This window comes from Salmo salar, chromosome ssa08, assembly GCF_905237065.1.
Source record: "Salmo salar chromosome ssa08, Ssal_v3.1, whole genome shotgun sequence".
In the NCBI taxonomy this organism is placed as follows: Eukaryota; Metazoa; Chordata; class Actinopteri; order Salmoniformes; family Salmonidae; genus Salmo; species Salmo salar.
Window position 1 is genome coordinate 1,504,297 of NC_059449.1, and position 17,290 is coordinate 1,521,586.

Sequence of the window (17,290 nt, forward strand, 5' to 3'; positions counted from 1 at the left end):
ATACCGACTGGGACTATCAAATATAATTTATCCAATACTTTCTTTATTGCATCAAAGTCAGAATTCATGATTTACATAGTAAATGTAAATAAATAAACAAACAAATTATTATTATGATTTTTTTTTAAAACACTGTAGGCCTAAGCATACACATAAATAGCAATAACCTGTCAAAAACATCCAGTAGGGGAGAGTGGGGTAAGTTGAGCCGGTGCACCTGCACATTGACTCTGTACCAGTACCCCCTGCCTTGCTATTGTTATTTTACTGCTCCTCTTTAATTGTTACTTTATTTTTTTGGTTGGTATTTTTCGTAAAACTGCATTGTTGGTTAAGGGCTTGTAAGTAAGCATTTCACTTTAAGGTGAATTATTCGGCGCATGTGACAAATAAAATTTGAAAATCATCACTCCGTCAAGGGAAATATAGTATTCTTTCTAACAAAAATATCTACATATATTTCAGGATGTTGTGTATCCCTGGAAATAATCAGAATTAAAGTAAGCATTACAGTTTTGAAAAGTAGTCTCTTGGCACTTGTTGAGCCGCGGGACAGGGTAAGTTAAGCCGCCTACACATTTTCTGTACTAAATGAAATATTTGACCGACCACCTTGATTCATTCAGTCTTATGTAGAAAAATGTCTGTTTTTTTGTATTGATTTTTTTTACATTGGATAAAAGCAGAGAGACAAGAGCTAAAAAAATGGTATATCATACACTGCATTTGAGGAACAATGGGAAAGTAATTCTGCTTTTAAATTTGATAAACTTATCTCACTTTTGAGAAAATGGCCTTTGAATGTTTTGGTACCAACTGGAGAGCTCTTCATTGTCTACACCCATTCAGCATCGTTCACACCCTCTTAAGCTTTAGCCCGACCCATCTCTTTAAGGGTTGATCCGAGCGTTCTATACTAACAACAACAGCAGTCAATCTAACTTGCTAGCTACTTCAAAATGAGAGAACAGCTCACTGAATATTACTCGCCCTAGCAGAGCTGGTTAGGCTGTGTTTATGTTATCCAGAGCGTTGGTGACTGCAACTGTTCTGTCAGATTGCCCATTCTTAAATTCAGAGCGTTTCGCTCTCGGAGCGTTCAGAGCGCACACTGGACGCTCTGGCCGACGAGTAGGGTTAATCTGAGCGTTCTGACCTCACAACGGCAGTCAAGCATCCAAGCTAACTTGCTAACATTGTCTAGCTTGCTAGCTACTTCCAGACACAAATGAGAACACCCAACTCTGACCATTTTACAAGCCCTATGAGAGCTGGTTAGGCTGTTTTCAACAATTTAACAGTACACTTTAACTTGAAATGAAAATGACTTTGTCGAAATTAGTAACAAGTAATATCTGAAAATGTAGCTAGCTAGACCATTTTACCCGTATACATCATGGTTGTAAACTTTTCCCTCTCACGGATGCCATGGTTGCTCATAGTTTGAAGATGTAATCCGGAAACAGGTGTTTTCTCCATCTCCTTAGCTATCATACTCTAATTCCACTGATTTCAAAACTCGGTCCTCCAGAAAGTGGAGATCAACACTTATGCAGTTCTAAGTAATATAATATTTTTAAAAGCCACCTTACTGTCACGACTTCCGTCGAAGTCGGTCCCTCTCCTTGTTTGGGTGGCGTTCCGCGGTCGACATCACCGGCCTTCTAGCCATCGCCGATCCACTTTTCATTTTCCATTTGTTTTGTCTTTGTCTTACATACCTGGTTTCAATTCCCCAATCACTTGTTCATTATTTAACCCTCTGTTCCCCCATGTTTGTTTGTGAGTAATTGTTTATTGTATTGCGGTCCGTATTGTGTGGCCTTGTATTTATACTACGTGTATTGTGAATTTATTACTCATAACTGCTGTCCTGCGCCTGACTCATCTCACCAACTACACACAGACGCGTAACAATTAGACAGGATTACCTACACATTCTAACCAGATCAAATAGACAGAAGCGTGCTATATGGCAGACCAATCCGAACTCATCTCTCGGCATGTCCAGCCCACTCATTATCTCAGCCAATCATGGTTAGCGGGAAGGTTGGTAACTTTTTCTGTGGCTAAACCAACTAGACTCATCATTTTAACTATTTTATTTGTATTTACAGATGGCATACAAGTTTCTTATTAAGGCACATGAAAGTTCACATGTTCCAGAAGGCATGTTCTAGATTTAAAAAAAAATCCATTCAAATGGCTCCCGTGTTAAATAGTGACCCGCGACATATGCATAGTTTCCTGAAATGGGTCACATATTACAAGTACCTTTTTAAAACCATGTCTCTTTATTTCCCAAACACAATTACGACCGCTTTTTTGTAAAAAAAAATTACACAAATAAAAAAATGGGACCACTTTTTCCATATGGTTTCTTCCTTTACAGACTCCATGAAATGATAACCCTTCTTAAATATTTGTTCAAATTATAAATGTTGTTTATGGTTTCCTAGAAACAAGGGTGGCTCAACTTACCCCTTTTGCTCAACTTACCCCTTTTGCTCAACTTACCCCACTCTTCCCTATAGCTTTCCATTCAGTTAAATACATGTCTTTTCATTTAAAAATGTGTTTATGATTATAGTTTATGATATTTGTTTACAGTTTAACAGAATAAAATACAAACAGTAGAATCAGTTTCTACATGTGTTTTGGCATGTCTTTCATAAACATATCACATTAAATGATACATTTTTAGTAGTAGTAGTAGTTTTATTACATGTACATGTAGGCCGTGGTATGCCAGCTTAAAGTTGAATTATGTATACAGCACAAATGTAATTAAACAAGGAAACAAAAACAGTAAATCAGGAAGTCAGGATGGGAGCTGAAGCAGTTGGTCTTGATAATATCAAACAATGGCTTGAGCGGTGGGAGGCAGCATGACAGGGATGTGGGTCAGGGCCAGAGAGGTCCGGAGCCGTTTAGCAGCGCACCTCGACGTCCCCAGCCGTCCGTAGCGTAGCCGCTTTACTTTTGTAGCCATTCCTCCATACAAACAAGTAGCACCCACTTGGGTGATTCCCTGGCGCCAAAACGCTCACTACTCATCGGTAGTCCAGAGTAGGCTATGACAATGTTCATGTCTCTGCCATCACCGCAAGCCATCTCCACTTTCCTCTGTTTCGTTGTTTACATTGGCATAGTACATGCATTTAACCTTGCTCCTATCTCTCTGTTTGATCCAGGTCCTCACTTTGCAGCAGTCAACCATAACAATGAGATAATTGTTACAGACTTCCATAATCATTCTGTGAAGGTAAGACCATCTCATCAATTACAAATTATATGTACCCTTGTGAAAAAAGTTTGTCTATTTTCCCATAAAAAGTTTGTGTACCTTTCTGAAAAAAGTAACTTTTTTTAAGGATGTGTACCCTTCTGAAAAATGATGTCCACCTTTCTGAAAACGGGATATAATAATGAATAATTTATTCAACTTCTATAGCCCTTTTCATTACAACAATTCTCAAAGCACTTGAAAAAGTTGTAAGATAGTGTGTACTCTTATTACTATGAGATTATTAACGAAGCACCAGTCCAGTATTGGACAAAAATTGTATTCAAGAAGACCTGGTTCATGAGTTATTTTACCAATAACAGGGCTGACAGACAGCCAGACCCCCCTTCTCTCTCTTCCACAAGAGTTTTATGACTTAACAACCAGATCGTAAATACCTGGCAGAAACCCTCACTTCTGCTCTGTAGTATTGAGTTACAAATCCTTTATGTGTAGAGAGAGACTCTGGCCTAAATACTTTAACATCAAAAGATTGGACATTGAAACAATATTTCTAACGTAAATGTGGGAAATGGTCAGAAGTGACTTAAAGAACAATCATGTCAGATCAGTTATTGTTCTGTGATATCATTAAATACGTTATAACGTAAACATTGTGACTTTAAGAGCTTTTACAATGTATTTGTCAGAGTTACATCTAAATGTTGTAAAACGTATATGATTAAATATGAAACTATTTGTGAGAAGATGAAATGTGATTTTAGCCTTCTAAATGAGAATTGTTTTCATGTAAAGTTTTACCCAGTCAGTAACCAACCCCACGTGAGCACAGGCACAGGCATTATGCAAAAAGGATGAAATTTACATTGGACCAGTATACGGACGGTAAGCCGGACGTCACAAATGGTTTAAAATTACTAGACCAGAAAGCGTGGAGCTGTGGCTACACGTGTAAAACGGTTAGACTCTACCAGAAAGAGAAAATGTTAAGATCCTCAAACTTAACAAAGAAGAAGACTAGACATGCACCGTCTGCAGCTCTGCATGTAACGTAGTCTAGGAAACTCGACCAAAGACGAGAAAATAACATTGCCCTATCAAACAACCATTGGTACGTCTGATGTTTCCATTCTAACAGACGCTTCCAGAACAAAGGAAACCTACTACAACTACTAAGGACATGGTGACCTCTGGTGGACAACCAGAGACTTACACAACCAGAGACTTTCTGTCGAACTATTTGCCACAGACTGATCGGGCGAGTTCAACAGAGAGAGACAACAAAGACATACAAGTGTAAATATGTACATTGCATTTCTAAATCCGAATGAGCGGTTGTTAGGGTGCCAAATATCCATATTTACGATGAGTGTATTATTCAAGTGTATGTACGATAGTTGAATTCTTTTGTCTCTCCTGCTCTTTCTTTCCTCACCACATTCATTGGGTAACCAGCCATCATATCGGGTTAGTCCACTAGGGACTTTTCATTGCATTATGTAGTAACCAATGTATAATCTATCCTGTGTGTTTATGTAATTCTGTGTGATTAGTTAGTTAGTTAGTAAATAAATAATTAAGCCAATTTGTGTATCACTTAGTCATGTACATTCGTGGCCAAAAGTTTTGAGAATGACACAAATATTAATTTTCAAAGTTTGCTGCTTCAGTGTCTTTAGATATTATTGTCAGATGTTACTATGGAAAACTGAAGTATAATTACAAGCATTTCATAAGTGTCAAAGGCTTTTATTGACAATTACATGAAGTTGATGCAGAGTTGATGCAGAGTGTTGACCCTTCTTTTTCAAGACCTCAGCAATCCACCCTGGCATGCTGTCAAATAACTTCTGGGCCACATCCTGACTGATGGCAGCCCATTCTTGCATAATCAATGCTTGGAGTTTGTCAGTATTTGTGGGTTTTTGTTTGTCCACCCGCCTCTTGAGGATTGACCACAAGTTCTCAATGGGATTAAGGTCTGGGGAGTTTCCTGGCCATGGACCCAAAATATCGATGTTTTGTTCCCCGAGCCACTTAGTTATCACTTTTGCCTTATGGCAAGGTGCGTCACCAAACTGTTCCTGGATGGTTGGAAGAAGTTGCTCTCAGAGGATATGTTGGTACCATTCTTTATTCATGGCTGTGTTCTTAGGCAAAATTGTAAATGAGCCCACTCCCTTGGCTGAGAAGCAACCTCACACATGAATGGTCTCAGGATGCTTCACTGTTGGCATGACACAGGACTGATGGTAGTGCTCACCTTGTCTTCTCCGGACAAGCTTTTTTCCAGATGCCCCAAACAATCGGAAAGGGGATTCATCTGAGAAAATGACTTTACCCCAGTCCTCAGCAGTCCAATCCCTGTACCTTTTGCAGAATATTAGTCTGTCCTGATGTTTTTCCTGGAGAGAAGTGGCTTCTTTGCTGCCTTTCTTGACACCAGGCCATCCTCCAAAAGTCTTCGCCTCACCTGCCTGCTGCCATTCCTGAGCAAGCTATGTACTGGTGGTGCTCCGATCTCGCAGCTGAATCAACTTTAGGAGACGGTCCTGGCGCTTGCTGGACTTTCTTGGGCACCCTGAAGCCTTCTTCACAACAATTGAACCGCTCTCCTTGAAGTTCTTGATGATCTGATAAATGGTTGATTTAGGTGCAATCTTACTGGCAGCAATATCCTTGCCTGTGAAGCCCTTTTTGTGCAAAGCAATGATGACGGCACGTGTTCCTTGCAGGTAACCATGATTGACAGAGGAAGAACAATGATTCCAAGCACCAACCTTCATTTGAAGCTTCCAGTCTGTTATTCGAACTCAATCAGCATGACAGAGTGATCTCCAGCCTTGTCCTCGTCAATACTCACACCTGTGTTGACGAGAGAATCACTGACATGTCAGCTGTTCCTTTTGTGGCAGGGCTGAAATGCAGTGGAATTTTTTGGGGGGGGGATTCAGTTCATTTGCATGGCAAAGAGGGACTTTTCAATTAATTGCAATTCATCTGATCACTCTTCATAACATTCTGGAGTATATGCAAATTGCCATCATACAAACTGAGGCAGCAGACTGTGAAATTTAATATGTGCCATTCTCAAAACTTTTGGCCACGACTGTAGACTAGGGTTCGTGCAGATTTAATAACCTCTTACATCTAGACGTTCCGCTAGCGGAACACCTGCTCCAATATCCAATGATAGGCGTGGCGCGAATTACAAATTCCTCAAAAATCCCAAAACTTCCATTTTTCAAACATATGACTATTTTACACCATTTTAAAGACAAGACTCTCCTTTATCTAACCACACTGTCCGATTTCAAAAACACTTTACAGCGAAAGCAAAACATTAGATTATGTCAGCAGAGTACCCAGCCAGAAATAATCAGACACCCATTTTTCAAGCTAGCATATAATGTCACAAAAACCAAAACCACAGCTAAATGCAGCAATAACCTTTGATGATCTTCATCAGATGACACTCCTAGGACATTATGTTATACAATACATGCATGTTTTGTTCAATCAAGTTCATATTTATATCAAAAAACAGCTTTTTACATTAGCATGTGACGTTCAGAACTAGCATTCCCACTGAACACTTCCGGTAATTTTACTAAATTACTCATGATAAATGTTCACAAAAAAACATAACAATTATTTTAAGAATTATAGATACAGAACTCCTTTATGCAATCGCGGTGTCCGATTTTAATAAAATAGCTTTTCGGTGAAAGCACATTTTGCAATATTCTGAGTAGATAGCCCGGCCATCATGGCTAGCTATTTTGACACCCACCAAGTTTGGTACTCACCAAACTCAGATTTACTATAAGAAAAATTGGATTACCTTTGCTGTTCTTCATCAGAATGCACTCCCAGGACTTCTACTTCAATAACAAATGTTGGTTTGGTTCCAAATAATCCATAGTTATATCCAAATAGCGGCGTTTTGTTCGTGCGTTCAAGACACTATCCGAAGGGTAAAGAAGGGTGACGCGCCCGGCGCGTTTCGTGACAAAAAAATTCAAAATATTCCATTACCGTACTTCGAAGCATGTCAAACGCTGTTTAAAATCAATTTTTATGCGATTTTTCTCGTAAAAAAACGATAATATTCCGACCGGGAAACCCTGTTTTCGTTCAAAGATGAAAAAATAAAAACATGGTGTCGGCTCGTGCACGCGCCCCCAGTCTCATTGTTCTCAGATCGACCACTATCCAAATGCGCTACTGTTTTTCAGCCATGGCCTGCAAAGTCATCATTCACCGTTCTGCCGCCTTCTGAGAGCCTATGGGAGCGTTAGAAAATGTCACGTTATGCCAGAGATCCCCTGTTTTGGATAGAGATGATCAAGAAGGCCAAGAAATAGTCAGAGAGGGCGCTTCCTGTTTGGAATCTTCTCAGGTTTTGGCCTGCCAAATGAGTTATGTTATACTCACAGACACCATTCAAACAGTTTTAGAAACTTTGGAGTGTTTTCTATCCAAAGCTAATAATTATATGCATATTCTAGTTTCTGGGCCGGAGTAATAATCTGATTAAATCGGGTACGTTTTTTATCCGGCCGTGAAAATACTGCCCCCTATCCATAACAAGTTAACAGATTATGCAATGTTCAGAATGAGACTGATATGAGATAATAATAATTAATGGATGACTAAGATAACGATATTCTGATATTCTTGAGTTAATTCGGGAAACGGTAACTCATTAAACAAACTTTTTCCGTGGTGCCCCAAGATTGCTAATGAGTTAACCTGTTGGGGACACTTTCGAGATAGGATCCCGTTAACGGGATTGCTTGACAAGATGGCATGGTGCGAAATTCAAAACAGCAAAAATCTAACAATTTCAATTTCTCAAACAATCCACTATTTTACACCATTTTAAAGATAAGACTCTCGTTAATCTAACCACATTGTCCGATTTCAAAAAGGCTTTACAGCGAAAGCAAAACATTAGATTGTTAGGAGAGTACATAGACAAAAATAATCACAGCCATTTGCCAAGCAAGCATATATGTCAATAAAACCCAAAACACAGCTAAATGAAGCACTAACCTTTGACAATCTTCATCAGATGACACTCCTAGGACATTATGTTACACAATACATGTATGTTTTGTTCGATAAAGTTTATATTTATATCCAAAAACAGCATTTTACATTGGCGCGTGGCGTTCAGAAAATGTTTAGCCTCCAGAACTACCGGTGAATGAGCACAATGAGCACACATATTACAGAAATACTCAGCATAAACGTTGACAAAATACATAACAATTATTTTAAGAATTATAGATGGACTACTCCTGGATGCAAACGCTGTGTCAGATTTTAAAATAGCTTTTCACGCGAAAGCACATTTTCAATATTCTGCGTACATAGCTCAGCCATCACGGCAAGCTATTCAGACACCAGCCAAGTTCGGGGAAAACTAAACTCAGAATTAGTATTAGAAATATTGTATTACCTTTGCTGATCTTCGTCAGAATGCACTCCCAGGACTGCTACTTCCACAAAAAATGTTGTTTTTGTTCGAAATAATCCATATTTATGTACATATACCTCCGTTTTGTTCGTGCATTCAGGTCACTATCCAAAGGGTAACGCGCGAGCGCAGAACGAGAGACAAAGTCAAATGTTCCATTACCGTACTTAGAAGCATGTCAAATGCTGTTTAAAATGAATCTTTATGGTATTTTTCTCGTAGAAAAGCGATAATATTCCAACCGGACAATGGCGTATTCATTTCAGAAGAAAAATAAGGAAAGGCGCGCTCACGTGACCGCGCATTTACAATCTCTTTGTCCTCCAGCAGTCCACTCAGTAACTGAGCTCCTATATTCTGCCCGGTTACTGGATACGTATGAAACAACTTTCGGAGGGCTTTTGACAGCCAATGGAAGCCTTAGGAAGTGCAACCCCTAAGTATTTGTAGTTTCTCTAGGGATTAAAAAGTATAGTGCCACCTATCCCAGACAGGTTAAATTGGGTACGTTTTTCATCCGGCCGTGAAAATACTGCCCCCTAGTCCAGACAGGTTAATTGTTACATGATTAATTTAATCATCGTAATAATTAAACATAGTTAATTGATTTGCTAAAATAATCATCATTGCATTAATGGTAGTCACGTCAAGACAGTTCTTTACCAGAAAACCAAGACAAACACAATTTCTTTATACAATCAACATTTAATAATACTAATCAATATATTTAAACAAAATGAGAATGATCATGAAAAGGTAGGAAATAGATTGGAAGACAACAAGTGAAGACCTTGAGATCCTGAACATTAAATGATGTTGTACTCAGTCTGTGATCAAAGTCTATTGTGGCTTCTTGATGGCTGCATGGCGGAGAACAAAGAAAGAAGATGGCTGTGTGTCCAGTCTTGTTGAATTGGGGTTCCTCCATCAGGTTGCTCCTTTGGTCCTGGGTTGGTGTCCTTATGCTTGTTGCTCTTCTCTGTTGGCTCCTTGCTTGAGTTGCAGACGCTGTGCTCTAATTGTCTTCTCCTTAAAATCTGCCATTCTGCCCTTGAGCAAGACAGTTAACCCACTGTTCCCAGGGTGTCGAAGACGTGGATGTCGATTATGGCAGCCCCACGCACCTCTCTGATTCAGAGGGGTTGGGTTGAAGACTGTTAGCTTACGTGTACCGTTCAGGCTACGCTAGCTCTTTTAAGTCTTATGTTTTCTTTTGAGACTAACTCTTCTTCTAAGCCTATTTAGTGCGTGGGCACTTCCTTCCCAATGTCTGTACTGGATTACAGGTATTATAACCTAAAATAAACTTTTTCCCAAAATTATCAGTTACCAGTTCTGGCCATTAAAGGCAAAGGTCCAGGACCTATGGTCGGCCTGCTGGTGATGGAGGTCCAGAGTAAAGAGGGTAAGAGATAGGGGAGCAGAACTTTTATAGTCATGCTAGGTCACATGGTATCACCCCTAGGTGTCGAGCCATTTGTACGACCCATTGTCTTGGGGGGAGAAAATCTAAAGTTGGTTAAGCTCAATTCAACATTGTTTTCTGCATTGTTCAACATATGAAATTCAAACGAGAAGGCTACAAAACAATAAAATAAAACAGCTATATGAGTGTAGATCAGGAATAATAATTTTTAGACAGTGTTGAAAGTTGAGTGTTTACAGCCTCCAACAGATGGAGTGACAATCAAGATTTCCACATGGCTTGAACAGAGAAAGGAGGTCAATGGGGGAGATGAGCAGGTCCTCCGGAGACTGGCAGACCGAACAGTTCACTCTCCATTGAAGGCATCTCACTGGTGCCTTGTCGTCATCCCCCTCCACCGCCATCTGACTGAGATTTTCTCCGTAGCCGTTGACTCTCTGGTCTTGTAGTGTAGAAAGAGAACAAGTTTGTTTTTGAGCTCTCTAGTCTCCATTCACTAAAGATATTATGATGACAGGCCGCTCATAACTTAGGAGGAAACCGCCCGAGATGACGTCACTGCCAGCTTGTCATGCATTAGTCTTCCTCATTGGGTCATAAGACTGTAGAAATAACAACAACAAAAATAAGTTGGGAGTTTTCAAATCTAAATACACAAACGTTAGCTAGCTAATCTGGTAGCATTGTTAGCTATCATGAGACCGCTGATTTGCAATGAATTCATGGGCAGGAAACAAATAGACTTAATACAGATTTAATCTATAAACATTTCGCTATTCAAAACCAAAAATAAAGAAAAAAGATTCCAACAAAAAACATGTATGAATTAAATATTTACAAAATGTGCAGGAGCTCTCTGCCTAGGCAACCTCATGGCAAAATGGCACCCACCGAACCAAATTATGATATGTACTTTTTCTTTATATAAAAAGGGATTGTGTACCTTTCTGCAGGTGTTCAACAATGAGGGGGAGTTTATTCTGAAGTTTGGTTCCAACGGGGAGGGGAACGGCCAGTTCAACGCCCCTACGGGGGTAGCGGTGGACATTAACGGCAACATCATCGTGGCAGACTGGGGCAATAGCCGAATACAGGTGAGGCCAAAGAGCATGGAAGTGAGACCAAGGACAGGAAAGTGTGAGACCTTATTTTTGTGTTAACTAAACTGTAAATGAGAAAGAAAAACACTGTCCTCTAGAATGCACTTTAAAGTATAATTTTATTATCAAATATTTTGATTAGATTTATTATATTTGCATCTAGAGTAGTCAGTTAAATTTGGAATACCACTAATCTCTCTCTCAGGTGTTTGATGGCAGTGGTTCATTCCTCTCCTACATCAACACATCGGCAGACCCTCTCTACGGTCCCCAGGGCCTGGCCCTCACCTCCGATGGCCACGTGGTGGTGGCTGACTCTGGGAACCACTGCTTCAAAGTCTACCGTTACCTGCAGTAGCCCTTGCACACTTAGTGTACACACACGAAGACTTGCACACACACACCATCCTCAGTACGGAGTAAATGGGTGGATTTTCAGTCATTCACTTCCCCCACTAATTCAATCCCGCCATCCATCACCGTGCCATACAGAACCTCTCTCTAACCGTTCACCCTGACATGTGCCTCTGTAGCCTCCTTCGTGACCTCTGACTTTTAAGCTTGCCCTCCACTGACCCCCCCTGGAGTTCACAAGAGCAACCCTGCATTTTCTCAAACTTTTTCTACTGTCGGCCATGGGGAAGAGGAAGAGAATTGGTGATGTGATGTAGGTGGGAGGGACTATGATTGAGATCTCCGTGGATTGGAGGATGGAGATTTATTCGACTAGTTTCTGTCCCTGCCCCTAATGTGATATACAGAAGTAGTCGGGTGAAGTTGCCCCTAGATGCTGGTCTTGGGTCAGTTTAGCATTTTCCCCACCAATAGTTTAGGTTATGATTGGTGGAGTGGAAGCTGATCCTAGATCTGAACTTAGGGGAAACTTCACCCCAGAGCTGATATACAATACATCCCTTTTGTTTAAACGGATCCTTGTTGGGACGATGAGAAATGATAACTGGGTATCATGGTTAGGTTGGACCAATTCTTCCTTTCGTTATTTATTGTTGTGACATGGCACTTGATGTAAAACTGGAAATTAAGGTTTATCATTCAAGTATGGAGGTAGTTAATAATATTAGTCGACAGTCACCAATGTGTATGGAAGTGAGATTGAAAGGTTGTAAAAATCTAAAATAAAGTGCCTGGACTTTGATCACAGACTAGCTCCAAAAATATGCCTCATTCCCCAATTTTAATGAATTAGATTGTTTCCCTTTCTTGGCATCCCATGATTATTTGGCATCAATGATCACCACAAAGTAATCTCCGGCTAAAGTAGCTTCTAGTCAAATGTTCTCAGTGAAAATGAGTTCTCTACCCACCTTACCTGTTCAATTTCATACATATAGGACCTAAAATATAATCTGAGTATTTTTAAAGCATGGTATTTATAACAAGTGCATGCAACGCTGTCCAAAAACCTTCCCACAAACATTTGTAAATCGTTCACCAACATATGCAAAACGTTTGTCAAAGAAGCTATCGAAGCTACAGGAAGCTATCGAAGTTTGGTATCGGATGACACATTTTGTGACATTGCCCAATTGTTACATTCTGCTTAGGAGATAGTTCTTCGTGGGAGTGCTTTTTTTCAATCTACACACCACCACTTGATATTTACATATATTAACAATAAGGAATTCACATACTGCTCAATGTATGATATAGTATTTTATCCAGTGGTTTTACACTTTGCTTCTCTTCCACAATAATAACAGACTAGGTATTGTTTCACAATGCAAAATTGTGTGTGTGTGTGTGTGTGTGTGTGTGTGTGCGGGCACGCACGGTGTAAAATACAATAAGAGTCACTTAACATTAAACTCTTTATGATACCACTTATGATGGCTCAAAGCATTCTGGGATGTTTAGTTCACTTTCAATGAGTCCTGGAAATGAAAAATGTAGTTATACATGTGGTATTCTTGCTACTCTGCACTGTAGGTCATTGTAGAGCTGTTAGAAACAATAACGACAATATTGAAACTGATATTACAAACCTGTCATCTCTTACCTCCCATCCTCAATTGTTGTGCCCTTTTGTCTGTTGTCACAACTATTGATACTACTCAGGTGTAGTATTCTGATACTGTAGCTGACACTGTCTAATAGTTTATCTAAAAAACATACAATGGCTTAACAGTCGAGATGTAATCTGTGTGAATAAACTGTGTTCAGTTCAAAGGGGTAATTAGCCTACATCTTAATAGGTTCAGCCTTAAAAAATGCTCTCATTTTTTTTTTCTTCATGCGTCTGTTTTGAATAATTTAGATCAGAAAGCACTTGACTCAATTCATTACTTTCAAGTACATAGTTTCAGGCAGCCATTTTGTATTTGTCCTTAAGTTTTTTGTTGTCCTCGTCCATGTTGATACCCTGATGCCAAGTGGAAGAAGTGCCCATATTCTGTATGTTTAGCTCTCAGTAATGCCGCAAGTGTGATATGCAATTTGAACATTTTTGTACAGAAACTACGTTTTAGTGGCATTGCAATGACTGTGCTGTTCCATTCCACCCCCAAAATGTGTATGTAAAACGTTTTTGAAAATTGTGTATTGTTGCAAGTGTTATGAACGTCATACATTCCAACTTCACACAACACCCAGTTAAAAATTGCAGTGCTATTCCCTTTCATTGTATCGGAACATTCATATTTAAAGTCAGATTTCCCAAAGTCCTAATATGCTTGCAGTGTGTGAAAACATTTCCTCAAGTTTGACCATTCCGCAATTTATGTTTATTTGCTCTTTGTGTACAGCACAGAAATAAAGTATTGCATTCCTGAACAAAGTGTTTTGTGAATCCATTTCTATGAATGAGAAAGAAATAGCCTGTAGATGAGAAACTTCAATGAAGAAACACTTATGTAATCAAGAAGGCATCAATAACAAACAAAGCTATTTCTTGTAGACTTTTCTTGCAGCCTCTGGTAAAATCTTCTCATTGGGGAATTGTCCAGTCGGAAGAATCCTAACCTTTTATTTATATTCCATCTACACACTCCTGGTACAAAGACACTTTGCTATTACTTTAGAGCAGTGGTTCCCAAACTTTTTATAGTCCCATACCCCCTTCAAACATTCAACCTCCAGCTCTAGCATCAGGATCTGCGCACTCTCAAATGTTGTTTTTTGCCATCATTGTAAGCCTGCCACACACACACTATACATTTATTAAACATAAGAATGAGTGAGTTGTCGTCACAACCTGGCTCGTGGGAAGTGACAAAGAGCTCTTATAGGACCAGGGCACAAATAATAATCAATATTTTGTATCTTTATTTAACCGTCTTACATATAAAACCTTATTTGTTCATTGAAAATGGTGAACTCACCACATTGTTAGGGCGGAGACATGAGCATCTCATTATATACAAATCTTTGAAACAATTTTGTTCTTGAAAGATTTAATTGAGGACTGCTTCTTCTGAGGAGTACCAATATAGCCGAACGGTGGCTTCAAAGCCTATCATTCGCCAATACATAGCAACAGCAATCCAGGGTTTATATACATCATTGGCAGTGGTGAAGTGCAGGATGACCCAAACTTGGTCCTGCTGCACGTTTTGATTTTTGCCCTACCACAACACTATCTGATTCAAAAAATCAACGCTTGATGATGAGTTGATTTTTTGAATCAGCTGTGTAGTGCAAGAGGGGAAAGAAACAAAATGTGCAGGGGGGGGGTAAACTCACCTTTTTTTTTAACACCATGCCATTTTTTTAACACCAAACCGGACAAGCCCGTGCGCATCGCATGCGTGAGCCTTGCAAAATACATTTATGCAGACACACACCAACGAGCATCTGCGTTGCCAGGCGCTAATAGGCTGACCACACCGCTCGCGTTGCAAAATAAATTTAGAAATCCATGTTATTCAATTATTGCACCACACTGCTCGTGCGAGTCAACGAGCGTCTGCGTTGCCAAGGGCTAAAATATAACTCCTTTCTATTTCTGACACCGATCGCGGTGTAAGTCCTGCCTCTCCCATCTCCCCATTGGTTTATAGAAGCAGGTACCTAAGTGCCATCTCCTCATTGGTTATACCCACGTGAAAGTTCAGATGCCAATCACCATATAATTTTAAAAATGAAAACGCCTGGAAGGAGGAGAGATGACTAGAAACGATTCGGTTGATGTGTGGATTAATTGTAGAGGACCTTGTGCAGAAAATGCATTGAAAGTTTTGGTAGCGTTCACCGCGACCTGCAATCAGAGTTTACTCGGCACCTTTTTTTCCCACCACTACATCACTGATCATAACCATAGTCAGTACCTCCAGGATTTCGCAACATTTTGGGGATTTCTGCAGCCAAAAATGCTTAATTTTTGCGGCAGCTTTTCTGAATTTCATTTAGCGATTTATTTTTATTTTTCACGTTAATTTCACAATGCAACAAGTCACATGTGATTAAGCAGAATACATCATACAAAAACAATTAGAAACATCTAAAGTGCTCAATTCTGTTTATTTTTCTGAACAAACAGCTCTGTCATAATCCACACCTCTCCTCTCCATCAGGCTTGGGGTTTGCTATCAACACGAGATGCACCTCCCATTCCTACTGACTCTCTCTCTCTCTAAAGCTGATCAATCACTTTCAATTTGAGGATCGATATTTCTTTCTAATAAGTTGTCTTCAAAATTCTTGATTGTGATTTTATTTTTTATTTTTTTCCCTGAAAGGGTCGTAAGGGAGACACAGAACACGGAAAAATAGAGTTGTGGTTGATTATTACATTTCTAAAAAACCCAGAAAGATTGTGCCTTCGTGATCCGTATTAGGTTTCAGAGTTTAAAACGGCAATGCTGACAAATTGCACTCAGCGCTTTGAGAAGCGCTCACCATAGACAGACTGGGGAGAGCAGAGTCCCGACCACCCTACTAAAGCCGAGGTTAGCGGAGTAAAAGTTTGAGGTAAACGCTTGCCAGTCTTCCCTGCTACCACTTCAGTCATGGTGATCTGCAGCTGCTGTGGGAACTCTTTCTAACATTCTCATATGCTTTGCTGATTTCAAGTGACTGTTGCTTGTCGACTTTCTCTAGTTTCCAAAAACATTTGGAAATTGTTTCGCACTGTCTGATTTCTGTTCATTGTACTGCCTGTCAGCCATCAATAATCACCCATCATCTTCGCACGTGAATGTGCTGACAGGTTAGGGGGAAAAAACTTTGACGTGTGGTTGGATTGGGCCAATTTCCACGGTAACAGTGCAGTAATTGGTCAAAATTACAAACCCGCTTTTGATTGAACCCTTTTATGCGCTGAAAGTGCGGGAAATTGTGAAAATTGCGAGCTCTCGCATAATATGCGCGGTTTGGTTGAATTATGCGATCTCAGGATCGTGGAGGGACTGCATAGTAGGCTGTACGGTGTAGGACTGTAGCTCTCCTAAACTGACAGCCGATGGCGCCAGCGTATGAGAGGTGAGTTTAATATCCCGCTCCTCCTTCCCTTGTTGACAACCCTTGAATTACCGCGGGAAACTCATTGCTTGCACTGTATCACTGAAGCCGGAGAAACTCAATCCGTGAAGGTTATTTACATTGCAAAAATGGTAAGTTAGTTCGACCTTTTTACAGTCAACACCCTTGCTCCCAGTCAATTGCACACTGGCTAAATGGCATAGCTAGATAGCCAGTTGAAGAAGCTTTGGTTGAACTCTTGCTAAGTATAACTTGCTAGCACACTTACATAAAGCTAACTAACATGTATGCTAGCTTGGCATGTCTCTGTGCAACAACAAAATAACCAGTTACGTCCATGTGCTAGTTAGGACTGTGTCATGTGGTTGGCGTTTATTTACGTTAACATGCTCCTTCGAGCTTGTCTGCCAGTGTATAAATAAGCCGCTTGCCACGACCCCTCAGCGAAAGTCTGCAAAGCTTCATTGCCACTAATATATCCAGAGGCACATTATGTTTTAAACGAGGGTGGGAGATGTCAACCCCACCTCTGTTTTGGTAAATAGCTGAGGGATGGAGAGATGTAGACAATTTGTTTGATCCTAAATTGTGGTCGG

General features: G+C 39.9%; 1 protein-coding gene across 6 annotated transcripts in view; it reads left to right on the forward strand.

Annotated features, from left to right (window-relative positions):
* LOC106610021 (tripartite motif-containing protein 2) overlaps positions 1-13,724 on the forward strand; it is a 65,716-nt gene extending 51,992 nt beyond the window's left edge. For 4 of the 6 annotated variants that reach the window (XM_014209123.2, XM_014209125.2, XM_014209124.2 and 1 more), the window contains exons 10-12: positions 3,195-3,265; positions 11,112-11,252; positions 11,464-13,724. In XM_014209123.2, coding sequence (XP_014064598.2) covers positions 3,195-3,265; positions 11,112-11,252; positions 11,464-11,616 — 365 coding nt within the window. In that variant the 3' untranslated portion in view covers positions 11,617-13,724. Of the gene's footprint in view, positions 1-3,194; positions 3,266-4,385; positions 4,544-11,111; positions 11,253-11,463 lie in introns of all 6 variants that reach the window. The other 2 variants (XR_006770760.1, XR_006770761.1) reach the window with 1 other exon arrangement.
* The last annotated feature ends 3,566 nt before the right edge of the window (positions 13,725-17,290 follow it).